The following is a 24,720-nucleotide window of genomic DNA, read 5'->3' on the forward strand; positions in this document are numbered from 1 at the left end:
TTTGGAGACCTGACCCACATCTCTTAAATCAACAACTCACGTGTTTGTTACAAAGTTATTTATTAGAATATTACATTGCACTTAAAAAATAAAGGAGGTCTGACCCACACAAGGGTCATCTTGAGTTACACAAAGGGTACAGAGGCAGACCTCCAATAAATATAAATACTATGTACAATTTATCTAAAATAAATATATAATTTAAAAGGAACATTCTCTTGTTAAATAGCTGTTACCCTCCCACCCCTCCTGTGCCCACGGAAGCCTCGAGCCTGTTCTCCCAGCCTTTCACAGTTCGTCCCCCTGCATACACTGCAGGGGCTGCCCCAAGCTGCTGGAGAGTCCCATGCAGCCGGCTTGGCTCAGAGCTTGCACGAGAGCATCGCTCCCAGCCCCCTCCATCTGGAGGCCACCAAAGCTCCCTGCAGAGGCACAGCTGCCAGGTAAACCCTGATGCAGCCTCATCCTGCTGCACTTCAGGGTCCCAGGGACAGTGCTGGCTCCATGGCTCACATCTTCCAGGAGGTAGAACTGCATCAGTGCCGAGCCCTGAAACAGAGGATCAAGGGAATGGTAAGAGCCTGGCTATGCAGCTAGTGCATCGTCTAAAAAGTAGGATTTGGAGCAGAGCTGAGGCAGGCTGGCAGCACCCCAGCACCCAGTGACCGCTGCTGGGAGGAGCACACCCAGCCACAGTGATGGAGAAACAGCATGGGGCACTCCCATGCCCAGCTGCAAGGCGTTACGTTGCAGTAAGTAATGAGCAAAGAACAAGTGGGAGGGAAAAGGAAGCTTTTTATATATGTATATAAATAGAGGAAATATCTAAGGAGGGGAAATGACTCAGTAGATCAGACAGAGGGTACAGAACAAATTGCGGAGGAGACAGTGGGGAGGGCAGGGAAAACAGTTTCACTGCTGCCAAATGTCACCAAACTATGCAGCAACAGGCCCAAGGAAGGACGTAAAGAAGGTGGCAATAGAATCATAGAATCCTTAGAGTTGGAAGGAACTTCTGAAGGCCACCTGGTCCAGCTGCCCTGCAATGCACAGGGACATCCACAGCTCCATCACGTTGCCCAGCGCCTGATCCAGCCTCACCTTGAAAGTCTCCATGGACAGGGCATCAACCATGTAACTGAGCAACCTGCTCCAGTGCCTCACCACCCTCACTGTAAAATACTTTTTCCTTGTATCTAACCTATATCTCCCCTCCCTGAACTTGAAGCCATTTTCCCTTGTTCTGTCATCACGGACACTGCTAAAGAGACTGTCCCCTTCTTTACTGTAACTCCATTTTAGATAATGGGGGGTCAGGAATATCAAAGGAAATGAGTGTGAATGGGAAGCAAAGGTGGCTGGGCCCAAGCAAGACAGCCTGGGCTCTCAGGCCAGGCTCATCCAGCTCATGCCTCGCTCTGGCACAGGATCACACAATAGCCCCAGCCAGCCAAACAAGCAGAGCCAACAGCATGCAGCAGTACCCCATAGCCCCACACCCAGCAAGGGCTCACCTTGCCAGCACCTGGCATCCTCAGTGATTCACAGTGATGCCCAGCTTTATTTTTTCTTCATTTTCTACATCGTAGACACCCCTCTTGTGACACCTGTGAGGCCAAGAAGAGATGCTCAGAGCACAGAGCAGCCATCCCCAACTGCTCCCACATGCAGCCTTCCAGGGGACACGGTTCCAGCAGCACAGCCCCATTCCACCCACCTGAACATCAGCAAGGCTGTGATGATGATTAGGCACAGCGAGGACAGGACCACGGCAACAACAGCAAGTGCTGTGGTGTGATCATACGTGCTCAGGGGATGTTCTACAGGCAGCAAGAGGCCATGACATCGCTCTCCGTGATATCCTGGCTGGCATCTGGGGGAAAAGAACAAATTTTAAGGATGATGGTGGCCGAGCAGTGGGATGTTGTGTCCCTTACACCTACACACAAAGAAAGCTGCCTCTGCTCAGCCCTGGCCAGCAGCCCTGCCCATTACCCACAGTCCCTACCCTGAGCTTTCAGGTCTGGTGGTACCACTGCCTCCTGATACTGGAAATTCTGCTTCCTCTGCATCCATATCCCAAGCATCACATGAAGACTCCCAGAAAGGCCAGTTTAAGTTTCAGGGGAACAGACAGCAGGGACACAGGAGAGCCCAGCAGGCTGCCATGAGCAGGTTCCTGGGGCATGCAGCAGTGGGCTGTGTTGACCTGGGACACTTGCCCTGTCCCAGTTTCTGTGACAGTTTTTCTCCCTTGCTGTGGGGCCCTTCTCTCACCCTTCAGTGTGAGGCAGGCTGCTGCTTGTGGGAGAGGAAGGCCTAAGGCTCAGTGTTTTGCTTGGGGCAGGGTTTCCCCTGCTCTTAGCCAACAGGCAGGTGGGAGGTTACTCACATACCAGAAATAATGATGCTCGTCAGAGCTGTGGGGCAGCCACCCAAGCCCTCCCTGTGAGCTAAGGCATGCCAGCGTGACCAGCTGGATGCACTCAGCACCACCAACACTGTGCAGAGCCAAGCAGAAACATCAGCCCCTCCCTACATCCAGCTCTGCTGCCTGGGGCACAACATCAGGGCCACTCTAACACCACTGCATGCCAACAATTCCACCCATGCAGAAGAGCTGGGCACTGTGCCCCAGCACCCAACCTGGCAGCACCCAGCCCCAGCCATAGGATCTGTCAGAGGGAACAAATGTTGAGAAGACCACGAGACAGAGTTAGCACAACTGGAGCCAGCTGTGAGCTGTGTGCTCCAGCCACCAAGAGCAGTGGCCAGGCAAGCAGCCATAATCTGACACCAGTCACAGACACGAGGCCTCGTTACAGAAGGAATGGGGCTGTTTTCCCTAAGGACAACCCAGAGGTGGGCTGATGCCAGCACCAAGGATGGAATACCCCAACATCTGCATGTACCCAGATGTCCCCCTTTGGCCTCTGGAACCAAGGGAACACCTGCTAGGAAGGGGATGTGTCTGTCCCAGCCCTATGTGTGCTGGTGCTGCCACCAGCCTCACAGCGGGACATGAGCCCCAGCTGATCCTGGAGAAGTCTCAAGAGCCCTGTTGAAGAGCCCAGCAACTTTGTGACGTTCTCCAGGTACAGAAATCTAAGCAGTTCACAGAGCTGTGCAGGCCCTGATCCCTACAAACCATCAGGAGTGAGAGCTTCTGGGCACTGTAAGCCAGGGAGCTATTATCTTCCCTGGGCTCTGGGCTGGGTGGCTCAGGGGATTGATAGCAAAGAACAAAGCCTCTTACATCCACCAGCTCAACCTCTGCCCACGTCAGCAGGGATCAGGCACACACCCTTGGTCACTTCTTGAGGCAGCAGTACTGGGTCCAGGTGCCCAAGCAGTGAGCAAACTATTCCTCCTCTCTGCTTGTCTCCTCCAATTCCTGCTCTCTACCTGCATCCATAGAGGGTGTGAGAGGAAATGCAGAGACCATTGCACAGACACAGTCCCACCCCTCAGGGCCAGAGGACTACTAGCACACAGCTTTGTCAGAGTGTCCCCCAAGAAGCTGTCTCCATCCTGCCTGCTCACGTGCACAGTGAGCTCTCTGGACCCAACTACAGCTGAAGGAAAGTCAGCTCTGCCAGCACCTTGGCCCCACAGCAATTTCACCTCCTCCAAACTCCACAGCCGCTGCCAAGCTCAGGAGGAGCTCACAAACTGACACCCTGCAGGCAGGGGGTGCCGGAGCCTCTGCCCTAAGGCCAGATGGGTTTTGGCAAAAGCCAAGTTTGCTCGAAGGAGCAAATCCTGGCTGAAGTTTCTCAGTGCTCTTCCAGCTGCAGTGTGCAGAGAGGACACTGAGTCAGAGCGATCTGTGCACAAATGGGGAACAAGCACTAAAAATATCCCCTATGCTCTTCCTTTGCACTGCCTGGAGAATTCAAGGAACAATGACAAGGCTTTCCCGGCATGCGGCACTCACTCACATGCAGGATGGAGCACCCAGCTCTCTGATGTACTTGCATTCACCATGAATGCAGAAATCCTTGTACTTCCGCAGGCACGGGTCTCTCTTCTTCCCCAAGCCTTTTCCTTTTCTTCTTTTATTCCCATTCCCCTTCTTCTTGGGAGTGACTGGGCCTTGAGGCTTTGACAAGAAAGCAACTGAAAAACAAATTCAAAAGGAGAGAACATTTATCACCTCAATTTGCCATTTAAAGGCAAGGCAAAGCAGCACAGCCCCGGTGGCTGCAGCCAACTCAACCCTGGCATTTACGCAGCCCTTTGTTGTCTGCCCCCAAGCAGACGTTTTTCCATCTTCCCAGATTTTCACAAATATCATGGCCTTTCTGATTCATACAAGTAATTCTAAAGGAAATAAAGGAGCGAGTAATCAAGAAACTGGGCAAAAAACAGAGCTTTATGTATCTCAAATGTTGCCATTATGCCCACCAGTTTCCACTGAACACAAAACAAAATTGCTAATTGTGCTTTTATCTGGCTTTTATTTCCCCAGTCTTTTGTAAGAGTCCATTCATGGCCCTGAGGGATGCTCCTTCCTGTGGTTACAAGAATGCTTGCACACAGGACAAGAGCAGGATTAAAAGGGCAAACCCAGGTCAATTTTTGGTTTTGCAAAACCAAGCAGATGGTAAAGGAAGCATTCCCATGAATTGCAGAGGGATTCTTTAATTGCAGGACATAAGCTGGTGGGGTTTGGTCCAAGGCCAGCTCCCGGACAGGCTGGTGGGAACTGGAGCACCAAGTTCCTTGCACGCTCCCTACAGACACGGAACAAAACCAGCAACATACTAGAATAACTTACGATAAGCAGGTGCCAGAAGTAAGCCCTTCTTCCACTCAGCCTCGCAGGGTGCCGATAGCAGAGGGCACTCACTGCTTAGATAGGGACTGCTCAGCTCTCCCTGAGCACAGTGCTCAGTAACTGCAGCAACACTGTGGGAACAGGAGCTGAGCAAGGCACCAGCTGAGGAGGGGACACTGGGGAACAGGCAGCACATCAAACCCGGCTAGTTCCAAACTCCTGCCCAGCAGCTCCCTCACAAAGCGAGCCCTCAGCAAGCTCCTCCCTGCCACGCGTGAGCCTCTCGTGCTGCACAACTCCATCTGCAAGTCTAGGAAGTCGTTGCGCAACTTCAACCTCCTTCAAGGATGAAGAAGGAAACCGATACACCAGTAAACTGGGGCTTGGAGAATCCCCCCGAGCACAAATGACGTACGAGGCTACAGGCGGCTCTCCTAGGGCAAGGGTTGTCCTCTCACCCCCAGGCACCCCACTGAGAACCTCTGCTGTCATCAACCCACATCCCACGGCTCTGCCCCGTGTTGAAAGTCAGAAGTGGGAAAACTGCCCTGGCCCAAGCAGGTAGGGGGATACCAACAGCATCCTTCGTGCTTTGGATCCTGGGGGGCCGCAGCAAGGGAAAGGAAGGAGACTTCAACACTGGACAGACTTATTTGTCCTTAGCTCCGTTTGAGGCACTGAGGGAGCTTGCACTCGGCGGTAGTGGGCAAAGAGCAGACGAGGAGGGAGCAGGGTGGAGGGATGCGAGGGGGACTCCCGAGGGGCCGAGCACCTCCGCCAGGTGCCGGGTTACCGAGAGCGGGGCCGAGCAGACACGGGTCCCCCGTCCCCACGCAGCCCCCGGGACGCCCCCCACCCTCCGTCCAGGGCAGAGGAGCCGAACGCCGCCGCGCGGAGCGCTCTACAGCCGGGCGGCGCCACCGGCACCTCGGCCGAGACTCCGCGCTGACGAACCCGAGGCATAAAAAGCAGCCGCGTGTGGGCGGCGGTGAGTCACGGCGATCCCCCCCCACCGGTAGGGTCGCGCTCGGGAAAGCGCCATGGACCCGGGGCCGCCCCAGCACGGCTCTCCCCTCTCCAGCCGAACTCGGGCTGTCGCTCGTTTCACCCGCGAGCGCTCGAGACCTTCGGCGCGGAGCAAAAGGGGCCGGAGCCCGACGCGCAGCCCCGAGCGTCCCCCGGAGCTGCTCCCCGCTCCGGCCGAGACCCGCCGCCGCACCCCAGCCCCGCCGGCTGCTCCGCTGGGACCCCCGGGTTTCCCCCAAACCAAAGTCCCCCCCCGCCCACACGTACCTCTGGGCAGATCGCTCAGCGCGTCCCCCGAGGCCGCTCCGCCGCCCTCCTTCTCCGCGATAGTCCCCAGCAGCGGGGCCGTGGCCGGGACCGACGCCGCGCCGGCGCCCTCATGGAGCAGCACCTCGTTGTGTAGCGCCTCGCCGTGCGGACCGTCGCGGCCGAACCCTCCGACTGCCGCCGAACACACTGCGGAGAACGAGGCGCGGTGAGGTGGGATGCGATGAGACCGAACGCACCGCACCCCGTGCCCGCACCCCGGACCCCCAGCTCCGCACCTGCCGCCAGCAGCGCGTGGATCAGCACCGCCCGCCCATCCATGACCGGGCGCAGCGTCCCGGCAGCCGCTCGACTCAGCTCCGCTCCGCAGCGACTCTTCACCCGCACGGCCCCGCCGAGGGTAGAAAGGGGCTGGGCGGGGCTGGGGGCCGGCCCTCGCCAGGAAGGGCTTCCCCGGGGCTCCGCGGGGCCGCCTCCGTCGGGGCGCGTTCGCTGCTTTGCGAGGAGCCGCAGGATGCTCTTTGGAGCCTAATGCTACCGTGAAAAGTGGGCTGGAGAGGAGCGAGGCTCCCCTAAGCACCACCCGAGAGGTGTTGGAAACAGAATACAATGGCTCCGAGCTGATACCTCCTCACTGGCACTGGTACTGAGGCTGAAACCATCAGAGCACTAGCGATAGGACGAGAGGTGACGGCCTGGTATCACACCAGAGAACGTTCAGGTTGGATATTAGGAAACATTTATTTGCAGAAGATGTGGTGATGCACTGGCACAGGCTGCCCGGGGAGGTGGAGCAGTCACCATCCCTGGAGGAATTCCAGAGACGTGGAGATACGGCACCGAGGGACGTGGTCAGTGGGCATGGGGGGGACTGGCCTGTGGTTGAGCTCAGTGATCTTAGTGGCCTTTTCCAACCTTCATGATTCTGTGGTTCAGCTGTGTGTCTCTTTTCCCTGTCACCAAGCAATGCTGACGGGAGGCAGCTCAGTGCGGCAGCCTGCAGAGGTAGTGGAGGTCCTTTTTGTCAGAGGACATAACTACAGAGTATGCAAAGGGCCATGGAGAGGCTGAAGGGGCTGGAGCACCTCTCCTATGGGACAGGCTGAGGGAGCTCTAGTGTTCAGCTCAGAGGAGGCCCAGGGGTGACCTTATCAGTGCCCACAAATACTTGAAGGGAGAACATGTAGAGCACAGAGCCAGACTCCTCTCAGTATGCCCAGTGCCTGAACAGGAGTCGAAGAGCACACGCTGCAACACAGGCAGTTGCCTCTGAACATCCAGCCACACTGTTGTTCCAGCAGTGGCAGAGTGCTGGCACAGCGACCGGAGATGCTGTGGTGTCTCCTGGGAGATTTCTGAAGCTGAATGGATGCAGTGCTGGACACCCTGCTCCGGATAACTCTGCTGGGGCATGACTGGGCCAGATGGGCCCAGAGGTCCCCACCAGCCTCAGCCCCCTGTGACTCCATGATAAGTCCTGGAGCCACCACTGTGCTTGGATTGTGAGGCCATTAACCAGGTGGACTTGTGGCTTCCCCAAAGAATGTGGCACATCAGCAGGTTGCCCTGGCTACTGGCCCCATTGCTCCAGCAGTCTGTGTCCTCTACCACCCTGGGAACCACTTTGGGTTGTGTTGTGTTTGGCATAATTTTCATCCCAGGTGACAGACCAGAAAATACTGGTGATGCCAAACACTGGGCAAGGGCAGTGGCTAGGCACCATTCCAGGTTACATTTAGCATGGCCGCCTGCCCTGCATTGTTCCTGGTGGCAGCTTAAATTCCCAGGCCCAAAACCCTGATGCCAGTTTCGGTTCCGCACAGCACAGCAGCAGCATAATTAAACATTCCTGTGATTGTTGTTGTTGTCTCCAAGGAATACTGCCGGATTTGGTAACCCCCTGGCTCACACCCTCAGCTTTGCTCAGACCTGACTTTTGCAATTGTTTGCTGGATGGCTTTTCCTTCCGGCTCCTCCAGGCATCATCAGCCTTTAAGAATTTGGCACAAAGGCAGCACAGGCAAAGTGAGTGTGTCACCACATGGCAGCTCCTGCCCCGCTGACCTGCACAGTTCCAGTGCCTGCAGTACCCCCACAAATCCCCCCCCCCCCCCCAGTCATGTCCCTTCCTCAGGAAGGGATTTTCTCTCCTGCCCATTTCCTGCCACCAGAATCCTCTAGGACAACCTTGTGCAGCTGAGGCGCATCTGCATTTCCTGGCAGGGTGCAAAGGCAGCACCGAGGTCAGCAGAGGCGCCGCTGTGCCCTGGAAGTGGCTTTTGCTCCAGGTGGCCCACGCAGCCCAATGGGGCACGTGCTGGGCCCGGCAGTGCTCGCAGGTGCTATTCCGGGTGCAGCTGCCAGCAGCCCCCCCCGCCAGGCGGCCCCACAGCCCTGCAGGCAGCTGCACCCTGCCCGGCTGTGCACCCCGGCACACTCCTTAGGAAAACGCCGTTATCGCAGAGCAAACAGAGCGGCTGTACGCAGAGCGCAGCTGGGGCGGCAAAGGCTCCTGGACGATTCGGGTGACCGAGTCCAGCCCCGAGGGCAGCGCTCACTCCCTGAGACGTGGCAGCCGAGCCGCGGCAGGCGGAGAAAAGGGAGAAAAGGGCCAAAACTAAACCAAGGGCAAAGTGGGAGCGGATAGACGGGGCGGCACGCAGCAGGCGGGTGGGATGGCTGGACGGGGAGCCCGGCGGAGCGGATCCGAGTGGGTGACGGCCACCGCCGGGTCAGCCGTGCCCAGCCCCAGCCCCAGCCCCTGCCGCGCCCGGGAGCGCCCTGCGAAACCTGCTGGCAGCCGATTCCCCCCGGGCTCCCTCCTGCGGCCTCCCGAGGCCATCGCAGCCTTCAGCTCCGCCTGACTCCTCTCGGCAGCTCCGGGGCACGGCCCCAGCGCCGAGGGTACAGAGATGTCCGTGCCAGCTGTAGGCCCGTTCTCTGTCCTTGTGGCAGGAAGGATCCTGGTGGGGTGCCCCCATTCAGCTGCTGAGGGCTGGGAGGAGCAGTGGGATGCAGGCACAGAGCAGGGCAGGCACGTGGGGCAGATCTGGCTGTAGTCTTGGGATAAACAGGGTTGATGAAGAGGGGCCCCATCTCATCAGGGTGGGACTGGGCGCCTCATGGAAAAGTGGTCTGACCTTTCACTGCAGCCTGGGAAGGGCAGAGGGAAGGCTGAGCAGACATGGAATCACAGAAGCATTACGGTTGGAAAAGGACACTGAGATCACCAAATCCAGCCGTCAGCTCATCCCCACCATGCCCACTAACCACGTTCCCAATGCCATGTCTACACCTTTCTGGAATACCTCCAGGGTCAATGACTTCACCACCTCCCTGGACAACCTGTGCCAGTGCATTACGATTCTTCCAGAGAATAAATAACACCCAACCCGACCCTCATCTGGCACAACATGAGGCCATCACCTCCCATCCTGTCACTGTTACCTGGGAGTAGAGGCCAGTCCCCACCTTGCTACAGCCTCCTATCATGGAGCTGCAAGGAGCAATGGGGTCGTCCCTGATCCTCCTCCAGACTGAACAACCCCGGCTCCCTCAGTCGCTGCCCACAGGACTTGTTTTCCACGTGTGAGAGCAGCTCCTGCTCATCACAGGCAGCCTGGCACATCCCAGGGCCTTATGGGGACCAGAGCCATGTCCCAGCCTCACTCTCAGTTCCAAGCCCATTGAGTCTGAGCTGCAGTTTCTACAAGGCATATCTCAGCACACTTCAACCAAGTGTGCTCCCCTTTGACACAAGGGCCGACATTTATGACCACCCGTGCTGTCCTGAAACGTGATGTCTGCCACACTGGTGCCTGGCTCCGTGCCACCCTGCTCCCATCAGTGGCTGCTGCACAGGCTGGCTGGCTGGTTCCAGTACAAGCAGCCTGTGTTTGCTGGGATGTTTGTGCTGTGTGTTGTGGTATTTACACTCTATACAATGAGGCTGTTTGTTTGCAAAGAGTGAAGGTAGCAAAGCCTGGTGGTGAAGCACCCTGTGCAAGCAGAGCCATGTGTTGTGGCAACACAGTGCTCTCATCTCCACCATCCCACTCAGACTGGTGGTGTGGGCTTCACTTGGTGCTCTCAGCCTTTCTCTGGCTGAGGACACCCCGGCTGCCAGCTACAGGCTGCTGGTGGGGCTGAGGGTGGCAGTCAGAGGGGTTCCTCCCTGCCCTGGGGATGCAGGCTGTCTCCTGTCGTCCTCTCCTTCCCCACTCCAGATTCCCTCAGTGGTGACACATCCCTCCCAGTCACACATCCCCACAGCCCAGTGACAGCAAGGAGGGACACCGTGCCACATCTCCCTGCCTCAGCACTGCTGCCACAGGATGTTCCGCTTCCCATCTCTTGCACTGATGCTGCTGTCAGAGATCCGCTCTTAGCCTTGCCATGTGCTCTCCAAAGGTCTGTGAGGTTCAAGAGGGCTCGGGGCCATGCTACTTCTTCCCAGAGCACAAGAGCAGGTTGTGATTGGCCTCAGGGGCAGGTGCAGGTGCTGGGTGTGACATTCAGCTGGGACAGTCACACCTCATCCTCTCTGCCATAGTCACACAGTGATGGCAGCAGCTGCCTGCATCATGCTCGTGTCCCCTGCAGCGAGCCATGTGAGCAGTGGTGGGCTGCAATGCCCACCAGCCCAAGTTTGATGCAGCTGGTGGCAGAGCTGGAATCCCCCAGTCTTTTGCCCGGGTAGGCAGATGGGGCAGCGGGACCACTAACACCACGGCCTTCAGGGCTGGTCACTGTGTTTTGATAACACTGTTTGGGGTTTGGCTCCTGGCTGGTGGTGTGTGGCCAGTTTGAACTTGCTCACAACTTTTATAAGGGTGTGATGAGTGAGGCGCTGTGAGTACTGGCAGCTGCAGAAAGCAAGTGCCCAGTGGTGCATATGGCTTCTGGCTGCTCTGCACAATGAGAGCCAAAGCACCTGGGACAGCAGGCACGGCTCCAGCTGCGCAGTGCAGGCAGGGGAACTCTGCAACCGGCAGCTCTGAGCTCCTGCACACAATGATCAGCCATAGCATCTTCTCATCGAGTACCTCCTCAGCAGCTGAGCGCATCAGTGCTATCCTGCAGCAGGAAGAGCCGGGGGACCGAAAGTCCCCACTGCTGTTCGTCCAGCTCAATGAGCTGCTCAGCACCGCAGCAGGCCTGGCATGGAGAGAGACAGCTAGGTAGGCAGTGGGCAGTGGGCAGGGCCTGGTGGCAGACCAGGAGCAAGAGGGAAGGCCTGTAACGTTCTGCTTTGGGGGGTGTCCCACGGGCGCCCTACCCTGTGGGAGTGCTCCGTTTGCTTTGCCGCCTCCACTGCCAGCACTGTGCCTTCCAGGAAACTCTTCTTCCTGAATCTGAGTGACTCATTTCATGTGAAAGCTTTTACCCCCTGTGAGGGCATGGTGTCAGGCTGGGTGCAAATGGTCACGCTGTCTTCTAACAGCATTCATGTATTCTCTTAGTTCTGCTTCTGCATTCACTGCCTCTCCAAGTCCATGGCAGAAAGCCAGTGGTGGGAGTGCTTTGCTGTCTGGCTGTGCAGAACTGAAAGCACAGTGCTGTGGGAAAGGGGCAAAGAGGACATCACAGGAAAGCTGATCAGAAGGATGTGCTCTGCAGGACATTTGCGTAAGAGGTGAAGCCTGTGTGCACTACGAGCAGTGAGCAGCCCTGGGCAGCTCTTCCTCAGGGCAGGGGATGCATCCTTCCCACAAACCACTGGTTGGAAAGGAGATGCACCGCTCACCTCGGAGAGCTGGGGCACTGCAGGTGTGAGAGGCCTGTGGCCATGATCCCAGAGCATGTGCCTTGAAGCGCTGGGAGATTGTTTGGTTTCTTTTCCAGAGCAAGCAAGAGTGGCCTGTAGAAAAGGCTTGTCCAGGAGCTGGGCTGCAGTGGGGATACAGAAGTGGAGCCTGAAAATGGCTCAGGTGTTCAGGGCAGCAGGAGTCAGAAGAAGCCTTGGGGCAGAGCCAAGAGCCAGGAGGACAAGTGGAGCATGGGGAGGGTGATGGGATCCTGGGCAGGGGCACAGCAGAGCCAGGTCCATCCCAGTTCTTGTGTGGGGCAGGAGCATGGTTGGAAAATGCCACCTCATCATGCTGTCCCTGGTGATGCTTGAAGGGACACGGGAATATGTGCTGGCAGTCCCCATACAGCACTGGGCCTGCCACAGAGGTCTGCAGGTCTGGAGCCATGTGCTGCATGCTGGGGCTTCCCCCAGCACCCGACCCTCCTCTCCCAGTGCAGCTGTGTCCCAGGCAATGCCCTGAGGCCTGGCAGGGAGCTGCACTGGGCACTGCCCTGGGGAGTGGCCAGCACTGCCCTGTGGGGCGGCAGGGCCCTGTGCCCAAGCCAAGCTTAGGGATCTGCGCTCCTGCTGATGAGCACAGGACACCAGAGCAGACATCCCCTGCTCCTGATTGAGCTTCTTTTCCTTGGGCAGGTGGATTAAATTTGAAGAGAAGGTGGAAGATGGAGGGGAGCGCTGGAGCATACCCCACGTTCCAGCACTCCGCCTGCACAGCCTCTTTGAGCTGAGGACATGCCTGCAGGAGGGGACGGTGCTGCTGGATCTGGGTGCCCACAGCTTCAAGGAAATAATCGGTACGTGGATAATGCAGAGAAATGGGATGGGAAGCTCCTGGGACAGGAGCCAGCCCACCAGGAGCTCACTAGGCAAAGCAGTGACCAGGGAGTACCTGGATTCACCAGCAAAGAGGGCTTTCCCCAGCAGAGCCCCATGGCCGGGCAGAGCTGGGTCTCAGCACTGCCCCGTGTTGCAGAAAAAGCAGTCTCTGCTCAGCCTGAGGTATGGGAGCCCGAGCTGCAGGACTGCCTGGCAGATGTGCTGCTGCGCCAGCCGCTGCACCGACCCACCATGGCCCCGCTGCGTGTGCTCACAGAGCTCAGCCTTACTCCTTGCAGAGGTAGGCCTGGCACCACGGCAGGAGCTGGCGTGCTGCTGCTGCCCCTGGGATGTGTACTGTGCTGATCTTTTTCTTGTGTGTGTATTTTGCTGCTTGTTCTTTTTCTCTGCAGGGAAGGCCAAATCCTGTCCTGAGCCCACAACCCAGGTCTCAGAAACACCTCTCAAGGAGCAGGTAGGGTGGCTGGAACTGGGTAGACCGATCAGGTCTCTGTGGGAAAAACAGTTTTTCCAAGAAATGCATCAGTTTCTTGGTCTCAGGCCCTAAATGAGATGAAAAGCTCTGTCCACAGATGGCACAGAAAGGTTTTACAGGTCAGGACCTGTGTCTGTTGCTGCAGGACACAGTCTCCCTGATGGGTTCTCACTGGGGGAGGCAGAGTCCCCTCAGGCCACAGGGCCCAGAGGAGGTGGTGGTGGTGGGGGGGTCATGGTGTAGGTGATGATGCTGGAAGCTGGAGTTTGGTCTCAGCTGGCCATCCCACATGGACCTGACTTTTTGTCTTTTCAGCTGAGAAACCGATTTAAGAAGAAGCTCCTGCCAGGGGCTGAAGTAGCCAGTGTTCTTGTTGGGGAAGTCGACTTCCTGAAGAAGCCATTTCCTGTCTTCATTCGCTTAAGAGAGGCAGTGACCCTTGGCTCGCTGACTGAAGTTGCCTTCCCCAGCAGGTAACTGGAACAGCCAGTGGCTTTCTAGCCCACTCTGCTGTCAGCGTCCCTGCTGCCTCCGGCGTCCCTTAAGCTCTGTGCCTTGGAACACAGAACAGCCATAAGGGCCCAGCATCAGTAGAAAGACCTTACCTGGTAAAAGCAAAGTACAAGACACCCAAAGACATGTACAGAGCCTACACACAACCCCAGAACCTCTACTTATTGCCTCCCCTCCTGCATCCTGCAGCACCTCAGGAGAAGCATCAGTGATAAGGCTGGAAAGGGATGTAGATTTATAGACCCCTCTCTCTCTCTTGCCAAGCTGCCCTGTGGGAGTGCTTTCCAGAACTCTCGTCCAGGGTGAGGAACAAGAACAGATGTTTTTCCATGGTATTATTCGAAGCTGTAACAAGAAAACCTCAGTGTGTCTCTCTGAAGTGGGGACTCCCTTAGGAATCACCCTGAGGAGGGGTAGGGATCAGGATGGACATTGCCACCTCCTGGTCACTCCGGCCAGAGCGCCCATGATGAGCATGCACAGAGCAGAACATTCACTTCCTGCACTCTCCTCAATGGAAAATGTACGGCTTTGGGGTTGAGGCAGATCCGTGTGGGTCTTGCTGAGTGTCTTTATTTGGCTGACAGCAACTGCTTTTCATGTGTTTTCTGAATGGCCTTTTATCCTCTCTGGGCTGAAATTGGATGGAAGGAGAGCTTGTTCCTGCCCAGCTCCATGCCCTGAGAGCCATTCCCCTTTGCCCGCCACTCCAATGTACAGTCAGCATTTTGAGGCTGATCTCCCACTCAGATCCATCTCTGGGATATTAACTATCTAGTTTTCCCCTAGTCCTGATGCATGTATGTTGGTCATTCCAAAAGTGATGCCTCCTATTTATTTCCACAGAAACTACAGCAGATATAAAGAGTACAATAACACAGCTTGATAGAGCAAATTCTCAGCTACAGAACACTATTTCCTAACACAGTCACCACCACTAGCCAGTTTGTGCGGACTAACCCACCCACCCCCCATATACTTAGCAGACTGCCTGCAGAGCACCTGGCACCACAGCTCCTGCCCTCAAAAGGAGCTCCCTGAGATAAGCTGCTGGTTCTGCAGTGTTCATGGGTTGCTGTCTTGTCTGCAGGTTTCTTTTCATTCTACTGGGTCCCCAAGCCAAAGCGAAAGCCTACTACGAGATTGGAAGGGCTATGGCCACACTGCTGACAGATGAGGTGAGCTTAACACAGCAGCTGTCCTGAGCATACAGCAGCAGAATGGGGCCTGAACTGAAGACACGAAGTCTCCTCTTCTCTGCAGGCTGCAGCAGAGGTGGCCAAGAACAGGGTGGGCTGGCAGCCTTCCTGGCCCAGGATAAAAAAAAAAAACAAAAAAACAAAAAACCAAAGAATTCGGGTAGTTATAAGGTCTAAGCACATCCATTGGCAATGGGCTGGATGGGTGCCTTCCTTAGTGATGTCTACGTACTGGGAGAAAGGCTCTGATTAGCTGAATGCAGGGGTTTGTGGCTAATCCACTGCATCTCACCACAGCTCTTCCAAAGGATTGCCTGGCAGGCTAAGCACCAAGAAGACCTCATTGCAGGGCTTGACGAGTTTCTGGATGAACTGGCTGTGCTTCCTCCTGGAAAATGGGACCCCAGTGACCGAATTCCTCCTCCACGCTGCCTGTCGTCCCCAGACAAGAGGTATCCTGGGGGGAGGGCATTCACAGCCTTTGCTGTGTGGAGGGTCCCAGCTGGAAACCTCTGCTGCAAGCCTGTGGTGTTGAAATCACAGAATGGTTTGGGTTGGAAGGCACCTTTAGGAAATCTGGGTCTCAATGGGGATGAAGCTACCTAGGAACCAGCCTTTGTCAGTGAAGTATTCCTGGCCAAGCCCCTTCACAGCTCCAGCTGATGCAGACCACAGCTGTGGTCCTGGTGCTGTTAGTTCTGCAGTCCCATTTGGCTCTTGCCAGTGAGGGAGTGGCAAAACCACCCCATGCAGTGTTCAAGCAAGAGCTGCTGGGAATGCAGGACCTCAGAACCTTCCAGCAGGACACCTCCTGCTCTGCCCAGCTCCTCTTCCATAAGTGGTCCGTATGGGGTTGATTCAGGGGCTGGTCTACCAGATGGTGGAGATATCTTGTCCTCATCCCACCCCACCTCATTGCCAGGGAATACATAAGATCTCTCCAGCCCTGTCCCTGTCCCCTTTCCATCCTCCCTGTCCTCTGATAGCATCTCCTTGATGCACTGATGTCCCGTGGGCTCTGGTCTGCAGCCTACCTGCTCAGGCTCCCCTGGCTCTGCCTCAGGATCTCCATGCACCTGCGGGAGTGGAAATCTCGCTGCAATGGGAACACAACTGCTGCCAAGGACAGGCCTCGCCCAGCCCACCTGCATACCAGTGAGGAGTTGGAGAGGACAGGAAGGTCAGTGCATGCAGATGGGCGATGGAGCGGGGTGAGGCCTGGCCTGCTACATCAATCCTGGCTCCACTGGGCAGACTGCTACTGCCAGGGCCACCACCTCCAACCAGCACTGGCCAATGATTCCAAGGGGGGACTCTGCTCTCTGGTGGTGGCCATGGCCAGCTGGAGGGTGCTCAGAGCCCTGCTGCCTCTTCTCCTCTCTGGGCTGCTGCAGGCTCTTTGGGGGGCTGATCCGAGACATCCGAAGGAAGGCGCGTTGGTATCGCAGTGATTTCTCTGATGCTATGCACATCCAGTGCCTCTCAGCAGTTCTCTACATCTACCTGGCAACGATCACCAATGCCATCACCTTTGGGGGCATGCTGGGGGATGCAACGGCTAACATGCAGGTCAGTGTGACTTGGGGTGCCCAGCTGCCCAGGGCCGCGGTGTCCAGCTAGGACCCTGCACTCTGTTCTGCAGGGGGCTGAAGGAAGGTGGCTGCCCTGAGCATGACCTGCAGGCACAGGCAGGGCTGGCTGTGTGCTGGGGTGCCAAGCACACCCCTCAGCAGGCTACGGGGGGCTGTAGCCCCTGGTGTAGCCCTGCTTGTGCAGCTCTATGCCTGGGCCATGTCAGGACCTGGGCCCAACGTTGGGCTGGTTTTGGTGACAGCTCAAGTGTGCAGTGCTGAGGTGACCCCTGGAGCAGTGTCTGGCCCCTCAGACATCTGTCAGACTCCTCCCTCCCTTCTTCAGTTCGACATACTGACATCACCTGTGGTTGGGGGTGACAGGCCGTGCAGCTGCAGCCCCAGGCTGCCTGTTTCACCTTGCTGTGGCTACAGTTCTGAGTGCTCGGAGCAGAGCAAGGACCTGCAGGTTCTCCCTGAGCAGACTCACCTCACACCTGCAGACAGCGCCAGGCCCACGTGCCCTTAGTCACAGTATCACAGTCTCGTGCGGGTTGGAAGGGACCTTAGAGATCATCGAGTCCAACCCCCGGGATTCTTGCGCCACAGGGGGGATTCGAACCCCGAGCCTCTGGTGTTGCAAAGCTGCGTTCTTAACCACTGTGCCAGCAGAGGCACACCTGTCCCCTTCCTCCTGCCCGTGGGGCTGTCTCCCCGGCACCTGTCCTACTGGCTTCATCAGGCTGGCAGCACCTGAGCACTGTCCCCCCCCCGCCCCACTGCACACCTGGTCCTGGCATCCCATCCCTCTGCATTGCAGGGTGTGCTGGAGAGCTTCCTGGGCACCGCCTTCACTGGCTCCATCTTCTGCCTCTTCTCTGGCCAACCCCTGACCATCCTGAGCAGCACAGGCCCAGTTCTGGTCTTTGAGCGTCTCCTCTTCTCCTTCAGCGAGTAAGAACTGTGTGAGGGCATCTCCCCACGTGGCAGCCCCCAGCTGCACCATCTCTGGGCTGAGCATGGGCTGCCTTCACATGGCTGAGAGCCATAGTGAGGGTCTGGGCCACTCTCCCCACTAGGGACTATGGTCTGGACTACCTGGAGTTTCGCCTTTGGATTGGGCTCTGGGTGGCCTTTTTTGGCTTGGTTTTGGTGGCCACTGAAGCAAGTCACCTGGTGCAGTACTTCACCCGCTTCACTGAGGAAGGCTTCTGTGCCCTCATAAGCCTGATCTTCATCTATGACTCTCTAAAGAAGATGCTGAGCCTGGCAGAAGCCTTCCCCATCAACTGGCACTACCGTGCTGATGATGTGACCTTGTACAGCTGCACCTGCAACTTGTCTGGCCCAGGTGAGTGTGAGCTGTCTGCCACAGCTCCTGCCCACACACTCAGTGTGGCCCCTTGGCCAAGTCCTTGCACAGTGCTGGCAAGCGAGTGCCAGGCTGTGTTCATGGGGCTACGCCTTCACAGAGACAAAGCCCCAGCACAGCAGACTTGGCACTACCTGCTGAGCATTTGCCTCCACACTTCTCTCAGAGTGGCACAGGGGAGGATGTGGGGCATGGCAGGAGGTGGTGGTCCCAGGTACTACAACCAACCTCAGGACTGCTGGAGATGGGCTGTAGGAATTGCTGAATAAGGACTATTTTAGCACAGCAGCAAGGAGATAACAGTGAAGAACTGTGAAGGGTGTGAGGAAGCCTTGCAAGGTCTGTGAGGAGCTGGGCCAGGGATGCATCCTGGAAACCTTGACTCTGGTGCTCCCAGGTATCAGCCGTGGCCTCGTGCTGCCCAGAGCATCCAGCTACAAGCCAGGCTCTCCCACTGCCTGGTGTCATTCATATGCCTCAGGAGTTCCACATGGCCCCACCTGGATAGCCAGGCCAGCTCGGGACTGCTGGGAATATTCTGGGGTCAAGAGCACTGGCTTCTTGGTGCCCAGCTCTGCAGCCCCGTGGCTCCTGGGGCACTGACTCCCTCCATTACCTTGCAGGTAACGCCTCAGCAAGCAACAGTACGCTGTCTCCTCCATCTACAGCCCTGCAGCAGGTACCGACCCTTCCCCTGGGAGGGGACCCAGAGCACCAGGCTACTCACACTCGCCCTTTGGCTCCAGTGTCGCATCTCTGGCTCTTTTCCCCCCTTACACCCTTCCCACATCCTCACAGCCTTCTGCAGCCTTGGCCGCACTGAGCAGGGCCCAGTGCCTGAGCCGAGGAGGCCACCTCCTGGGGACCAGCTGCCAGTATGTGCCTGACATTGCCCTTCTGTCCTTCCTCCTCTTTGGAGGCACCTTCCTCTGCTGCACCACGCTCAAGCGCTTCAAGAGCAGCCGCTACTTCCCCACGGGGGTGAGTGCCCCCCAGCTGCCTGGCTGGGGCTGACCCTGAGCTGTTTCTGGGGCTGTGTGGGTGGTCCCTCTGCCACAGCTGCAGGGAGCTGCAGGAATGGTCCCTGGCCAGCGTGGGTGAAAACCTCCTTGTCTGTGGCACTGCAGCTTCGGAAGCTGGTGAGTGACTTCTCCATCATCCTGACTATCCTCGTCTTCTGTGCCATCGATGCAGCCCTTGGCCTGGAGACCCCCAAGCTCCTGGTTCCCAGCGAGCTGAAGGTGACCAACAGATGGGGGACCGGGGGCACTACCAAAGAGCATCTGGCTCAGCAGCAAGCCTTATGCTGCTTGTGTGGCTGGGCTGAGCCATCAGGGCAGGGGCTGCTGTGGCTTCCATGTGGCCTCCAGCACAGCCTGGAGAAAGGAGGATTTGTAAAACAGAGCCTGTGCTTGAACTTGCCTGCTCCTGACCAGCCTGGGTGCCTGCCACACACACTATGGGTGTGTGAGGACTTGCCCTTGCTAGCAGGAGGCAGCAAGTTCATCTTCCCAGCTTGTGAACTGTCTCCAGCATTGTCTCAGCCATCGTGGAGGTCCTGGAGAAGAGAGGAGAAAGCAGGCTTCCTGGCAGGGCTGCTGTCTACCCTACATGCCCCAAACCCAGCCAGACCCAGTGCAATGCAAGGAGGGCTGGCCAGGGCTCCAAGCATTGACATGCCAAGCTCACTCAGGCTAGATGGCAAGCCTGGCCATGCTCAGGACTGTAGGATTTGCTGTGCACTGCCTCCGGGAGTTTGCCTCCTCACCTCTCCCCACAAACAGCCTGGCTGTGCCTGGATCCCTGGCCAGCCTCCCCCACATCCCACTGTGCTGCTAGGCTGGACATTGCAAGCTTTGCTGGTAAGCAGGCCTGCATCCTCTGCAGAACCTGCCCCACACTGCTGCTGTCTTTGCCATCAATGTCTGAGATGGTCTGCATGGAAACACACCATGGAGTTGTTGGCATGGCTACCCTGCAGCCATTTAGCCCTATGCTGCTGCCCCATTGCATACAAGGGGTTGGGCCACAGACAATCCTGTGGTCTGTAAATGGCCTGGCCTGGTCCTGCTCATGCAGGACAACCTTACACTAGAGCTCATGCTGGAGCAGGAGTTGTGAGCTCAAGCCTGGACTTGGGCTCCCCACCCTGGGTGTGGAGAGGGATTGGCAAAGCAAAGGATCAGGCTCAGCCTCCTGCATGAACTGGGCCGTAGTCCACATGCACTGCTACCTGCTCAGGCTCTGCAATATCCCCTCTTCCACCCACGACTCAAATGCTGACCCTGCAGCTTACCCAGGTGGGCATGTGCTGTTCTAGGTGTGCCCAGCTCCCAGCACCAGCTCATGGTGCCCAGGAGTAAGCCCTGCTGCAGTGGGTGTTCTTACAAGCTGCTGGGTGAGTCACGCTCCCAAGGAAGGAACATCCAAAGGAGTCCATGTTGATCCAGCTTTTGTGCCCGTGGGCTGGTCCCTTCACTCTGCTGCACTGCAGGCCCTGTAGGCACACGTTGGCTGGCATGACCTTTCTGCCTTCTGCAGCCCACAAATCCCATGAGGGGCTGGATCATCTTCCCCTTTGGAGCCAACCCCTGGTGGATCTGCCTGGTATCTGTGGTGCCTGCCATTCTCGTTACCATCCTCATTTTCATGGACCAGCAGATCACAGCTGTCATTCTTAACCGCAAGGAGTACAAGCTGCAGGTAAGCAGGGCTCAGGGGTGGAGTGGTGCCAGCAGGGTGCCAGCTGCAGATGTGGAGCACTGTTCTACCCTGTGTGAACTCCAGCCTGGGTCAGGCTGGGCAGCCAGGGAAGAGCTGGCACTGGCAGTGCCAGTGTCTTGGTGTGTTGGCTCCTGGAGAGGCATGGCCCTTGCCAGGCAGGCGGCAGTGGGACTTGCTGTGTTGGGGGTATCAGCCCTCCCACCAGCTCTGGAGATGCCCCTGAGCTTCTCCCTCTGTGGGCATCCCCACCATACCTCCATCACCCACTGCAGGAGGGGCTGTGGACAGGACTTGGTAGGGGACAGTGGGCACAGGACACTGCTGGGACAAGCGAACTTCAGGCTGCAGACATCCTCAGGGCTGGGCTGCATTATGGCAAATATCAGGTTGTAGGCTGGGCCTTGGGCGTTTTTGACTCCATCTGAAGGTTTATGATATTTACAAATGCTGTCAGATATATGCAGGACGTGGCAGGGCTCCCGCAACACATCTGCCCAGGACATATGGTTCAGCGTGTCACTGTGAGCTCTGGGGCTTGGATGTGGCTCCACAGGGCTGAAGGGCAATGCTCACAGCATTGTCAGGCAAGATGCCACTCCCTGGCCTTGCCATGTGGCTCATTCTTGGCTTCCTACCACATCCACCACCTGCCCTGATGGTTTGCAGTAGCCAGGGCCTGCTGTCCTCTGTGACAGTGTCCCATTCCCATCATGCTGGGAGGGCCTCCCAGTGCTGCTGTGGCCCATGGCTCACTCCCAGCCTCAGTGCTTCCCTCATTGCAGAAAGGGGCAGGCTTTCACCTGGACTTCCTTTGTGTCTCACTCCTGATGATCGTCACCTCCGTGATGGGCCTCCCTTGGTATGTGTCGGCCACTGTCATCTCCCTGGCACACATGGAGAGCCTCAGGAAGGAGAGCACCGCCTCAGCTCCAGGAGAGCAGCCCGAGTTCCTGGGCATCAGGTACAGCCTGAGCTCTGCCACACTGTGAGCTGCTCCGCATCTGGGCTGGAGCCCCTGCTCTGGGGGACTCCTGCACCTCCCATGGCCACTGCAGTGGCACCAGGGGACAGGCTGCTGCCCATGCAGGCTGATGGGGGGCTGTGGGTACCTGGGAGAGCCTGAACACTCATATGATGCCTGCACTGCTGCCTGCAGGGAGCAGAGGCTGACCGGCCTGGTGGTCTTCATCCTGACTGGAGTCTCTGTCTTCCTGGCACCCATTCTCAAGGTATGGGAATTCGTTCCTGGGTCCTGTGCTTTGGCCATGACAACCCCAGGCAACACTGCAGGCTTGGGGCAGAGTGGCTGGAAGGCTGTGTGGAAGAAATGGACCTGGGAGTGTTGGTTGATGCTCAGCTGAACATGAGCCAGCAGTGTGCCCAGGTGGCCAAGAAGGCCTGTGGCATCCTGACTTGTGTCAGAAATAGTGCAGCCTGCAGGAGCACTGAAGCGATCGTCCCTGTGTACTCAGCTGTGGTGAAGCTGCAGCCCAAGTACTGTGTTCAGTGTTAGGCCCCTCGCTACAAGAAAGACATCAAGACCCTGGAGCATGTCCAGAGAAAGGCAACAGAGCTGGTGAGGGGTCTGGAGCACAGGGCTTATGAGGGCAAAGCCTGCATTTGCTTTGTCAGCCACCCCACTATTTAAATCCCATTGCTGTAAGACACATCTCCAAGTGCCTTGGTGCTTATCTCCAGCCATGATTACTCCTAGCACGTGCTAGAAAGTGGGGCGAGCAGGTGTCCCCTCTGAAGATGGTGATGTCCTTGCATCAGTTACAATCATGGACAGGAACACATCCAGTTGTAATGCCTTTGGAGCCATAAGATGAGCAAAAATACATGAAATGAAACCGTGCTATTCAAAGTGAACTAACATTGCAGCCATATACACAGACTGGTTTTAGCTTAGAGAGTGCAAATTGCACCCTGCTGAAGCCTCACCCTGGTGTTTTGCAGTATATCCCGATGCCGGTGCTGTATGGGGTCTTTCTGCACATGGGAGTGGTGGCTCTGAACAGCATCCAGGTGAGTGGGGCTGTAAAGAGTATGCCTCTGGATTGTATTGGGGTACGTGTGGGTTTTAGAGAGGAAGGGCTTCACTCAGTACCAGCTCACACCGTGCAACATGGCTCAGTGCCTGGAATTTGGACCTCTGATCAGGCAGAGGGAAGGAGTGGTGTTTGGGTTGCTGGGGACTTGAGTGACTCCTGCGCTGGTGGATCAGGTGGATGGCTCAGAGCAGCTCCCCACAGCTGCAGGATGTCCCTGCAGCAGCTCTGATTTGTCACCTCTGCCCTACTGCTGCTAAACTCTGGGCAGGAAGAATCCATGCTCCAGAAATATCTACCTCTTTTTTCTTTTTTCTTTTTCTTTTTTCTTTTTTCTTTTTTTTTCCTAAACATCTGCTTGGAAAGAACTCCTCTGGATTGGGGAGGTAGTGTGGCCATAGCCCCAGGTCCTGTAGCACTGTACAGATCAACTCCCCTGCAACAGATCTTATGAGCAGCACTGGCAACAGCATGGAGTGGCAGTGCAGAGGGCTTGTCCTGCTCCAGGGGCAGTCAGTGGCATCCCTCTGTGCTAAGAGATGGGGTGGTCACAGCAGGGAGGGGGGTGACAGCTGACTGGAAGTGTATAAGCGTCCTTTCCCTGAGCCATGTTTGACAAGCCTGCTGTCCTTTCCCTGCAGTTCACAGACCGAGTGCGGCTGCTTCTGATGCCTGCAAAGCACCAGCCAGATCACCTCTATCTCCGCCATGTGCCACTGTGCCGGGTGCATCTCTTCACTTTCATCCAGCTGCTGTGCCTGGCTGTGCTCTGGGTCATCAAGTCCACTGCAGCTGCCATTGTTTTCCCAGTGATGGTAGGATGTCTCTTGTAACCAGGCTGGTTAAAACCCACTGACCTGAACTCATGTGGAAAGCATCACACTGACAGACCCCTGGCCTGAGCCCTGTGCATTGCACAGTGCTGACATGCTCTGTCCTGGCCCCAGCTGCTGGCCCTGGTGGGGATCCGGAAGGCGCTTGAGTGCATCTTTTCCCTGCATGACCTGAGCTGGCTGGACAACATTATGCCTGCAGCAGGCAGTAAGGAAGCAGAAGGGAAACTGCAAAGGAAGCAGGAGGAGCAGGAAAGCTACGCTGATGAAGAGGTAGGTGATATCCTGGGAGCTGTGCTCGTTTGCAGCTGTCCCCAAGGACTCCACGGTGCAGGGGCTGCACCCGACTGGGGTACGCAGCTCAGGCAGCAGCGTCTGCCTGCCTGGAGAGGCAGGAACAGCCAAAAGCCCCAGTGCAAGGTGCCAGATCCAGATGGAATGGCACCAGGCCGTGGTTCTTGCACCTGGGGAGCAGCTGTGGGAGCAGGGACAGCAGCAGAGCCGGGCCGAGGGCTCGGCACACCGCAGTGATTCCCGGCTGCAGGCTGAGCAGCTGCAGGGCTGGATGCAGCGGGCTCGGCTGCTGCAGGGCCACCAGGAGCACGGCCAGCATCAGCCCCGCTTCTCCTGCAGTGTGAGCTGATGCATCGCGCGGGACGAGAGACCCGCAGCTCCGAGACACAACTGGGGCTGTAGCAGCGCCCTGGGCCCGGCCCGCCGCGCTCCGCCCGCTTCGTGCCCGCCTGTCCGCGCTGCAGCGGGGCCCAGATCCGCTGCTCCGAGCCGGGCCCCGGGCTCCAGCCTCGCTCCTGCCCCGGCCTGGATTTTGTCCTGGATTTCGGCGGGTGGATCGCAAGATCGTCCCGGCTGATGGCGGGTAACCGGCATCTGAATAAACGTCGCTCGTGCCCCGTGCCGCGCTCTCGGCTCTTTCTGGGGTCACCCCGCGCCGGCCCCGCTCATCTGGGGGCACTGACAGGGGCCACGTGGCCGCGCGGTGCCGTCACGGGCGGGGCGGCAGGTGCCGTGAGTGGCAGCGCGCGGAGCCAATCGCGGCCTCCCTGCGCGCGGCGGGGCGGGACAATCCCGGCCGCGTTACCCGCATTGACGGACAGCGCCGCGAGCCAATGAGCGCTCGAGGCGGACGGGCGGCGTCGGCTCCTGCGCTGACGGAACCTTCAGAGGGCGGGGAAGGGGAGGGGAGGGCCCGCGTCGAGCAGCAGCCAATCGGAAGGCGTCAGACAACGCGCGTTGTGAGCG

At 57.4% G+C, this 24,720-nt stretch overlaps 2 protein-coding genes across 4 annotated transcripts; one reads left to right on the forward strand and one right to left on the reverse strand.

The window, feature by feature from the left end:
* Positions 1-43: 43 nt before the first annotated feature.
* On the reverse strand, positions 44-6,450 carry HBEGF (heparin binding EGF like growth factor). The gene is made up of 6 exons (XM_015876383.3): positions 6,352-6,450; positions 6,074-6,262; positions 3,942-4,119; positions 1,718-1,873; positions 1,515-1,607; positions 44-549 (listed from the first exon to the last, which is right to left on the reverse strand). Exons 1-5 carry the CDS (start codon positions 6,392-6,394, stop codon positions 1,535-1,537), a joined length of 639 nt encoding a protein of 212 aa, XP_015731869.1. The 5' UTR covers positions 6,395-6,450; the 3' UTR covers positions 44-549; positions 1,515-1,534.
* Positions 6,451-10,872: 4,422 nt separating this feature from the next.
* On the forward strand, positions 10,873-24,285 carry SLC4A9 (solute carrier family 4 member 9). 3 transcript variants are annotated; one of them, XM_085519363.1, is made up of 21 exons: positions 10,876-11,253; positions 12,519-12,679; positions 12,859-13,002; positions 13,115-13,176; positions 13,513-13,670; positions 14,801-14,888; positions 15,207-15,361; positions 15,973-16,089; positions 16,304-16,478; positions 17,301-17,434; positions 17,560-17,831; positions 18,476-18,531; positions 18,651-18,833; positions 18,980-19,093; positions 20,394-20,555; positions 21,359-21,537; positions 21,733-21,805; positions 22,536-22,604; positions 23,269-23,442; positions 23,575-23,733; positions 24,094-24,285. In XM_085519363.1, exons 1-21 carry the CDS (start codon positions 10,991-10,993, stop codon positions 24,154-24,156), a joined length of 2,961 nt encoding a protein of 986 aa, XP_085375489.1. In that variant the 5' UTR covers positions 10,876-10,990; the 3' UTR covers positions 24,157-24,285. The 3 variants fall into 3 exon arrangements, with proteins under 3 accessions (XP_085375490.1, XP_085375488.1, XP_085375489.1); XM_085519362.1 differs by lacking the exon at positions 24,094-24,285 and having other exon boundaries at positions 10,875-11,253; positions 23,575-24,082; XM_085519364.1 differs by lacking the exons at positions 21,359-21,537; positions 21,733-21,805; positions 24,094-24,285 and having other exon boundaries at positions 10,873-11,253; positions 23,575-24,082.
* The last annotated feature ends 435 nt before the right edge of the window (positions 24,286-24,720 follow it).

The sequence above is a fragment of the Coturnix japonica genome, chromosome 18 (genome assembly GCF_054131305.1).
Source record: "Coturnix japonica strain WE chromosome 18, WE-NBRP24, whole genome shotgun sequence".
NCBI classification, from domain to species: Eukaryota; Metazoa; Chordata; class Aves; order Galliformes; family Phasianidae; genus Coturnix; species Coturnix japonica.

Bases quoted from the DNA above. Each gene is read 5' to 3' on its own strand.
- HBEGF (XM_015876383.3), bottom strand. From the start codon at position 6,394: ATGGATGGGCGGGCGGTGCTGATCCACGCGCTGCTGGCGGCAG. The intron at 1,874-3,941 runs GTGAGTGAGTGC...CTTTTCCCCCAG, and splicing joins CTGGGTGCTCCATCCTGCAT to ATGCCAGCCAGGATATCACG. The intron at 1,608-1,717 runs GTGGGTGGAATG...TTGGCCTCACAG, and splicing joins ACAGCCTTGCTGATGTTCAG to GTGTCACAAGAGGGGTGTCT.
- SLC4A9 (XM_085519362.1), top strand. From the start codon at position 10,991: ATGAGAGCCAAAGCACCTGGGACAGCAGGCACGGCTCCAGCTGCGCAG. The intron at 13,003-13,114 runs GTAGGCCTGGCA...TTTTCTCTGCAG, and splicing joins CAGCCTTACTCCTTGCAGAG to GGAAGGCCAAATCCTGTCCT. The intron at 16,479-17,300 runs GTCAGTGTGACT...TCTGCATTGCAG, and splicing joins ATGCAACGGCTAACATGCAG to GGTGTGCTGGAGAGCTTCCT.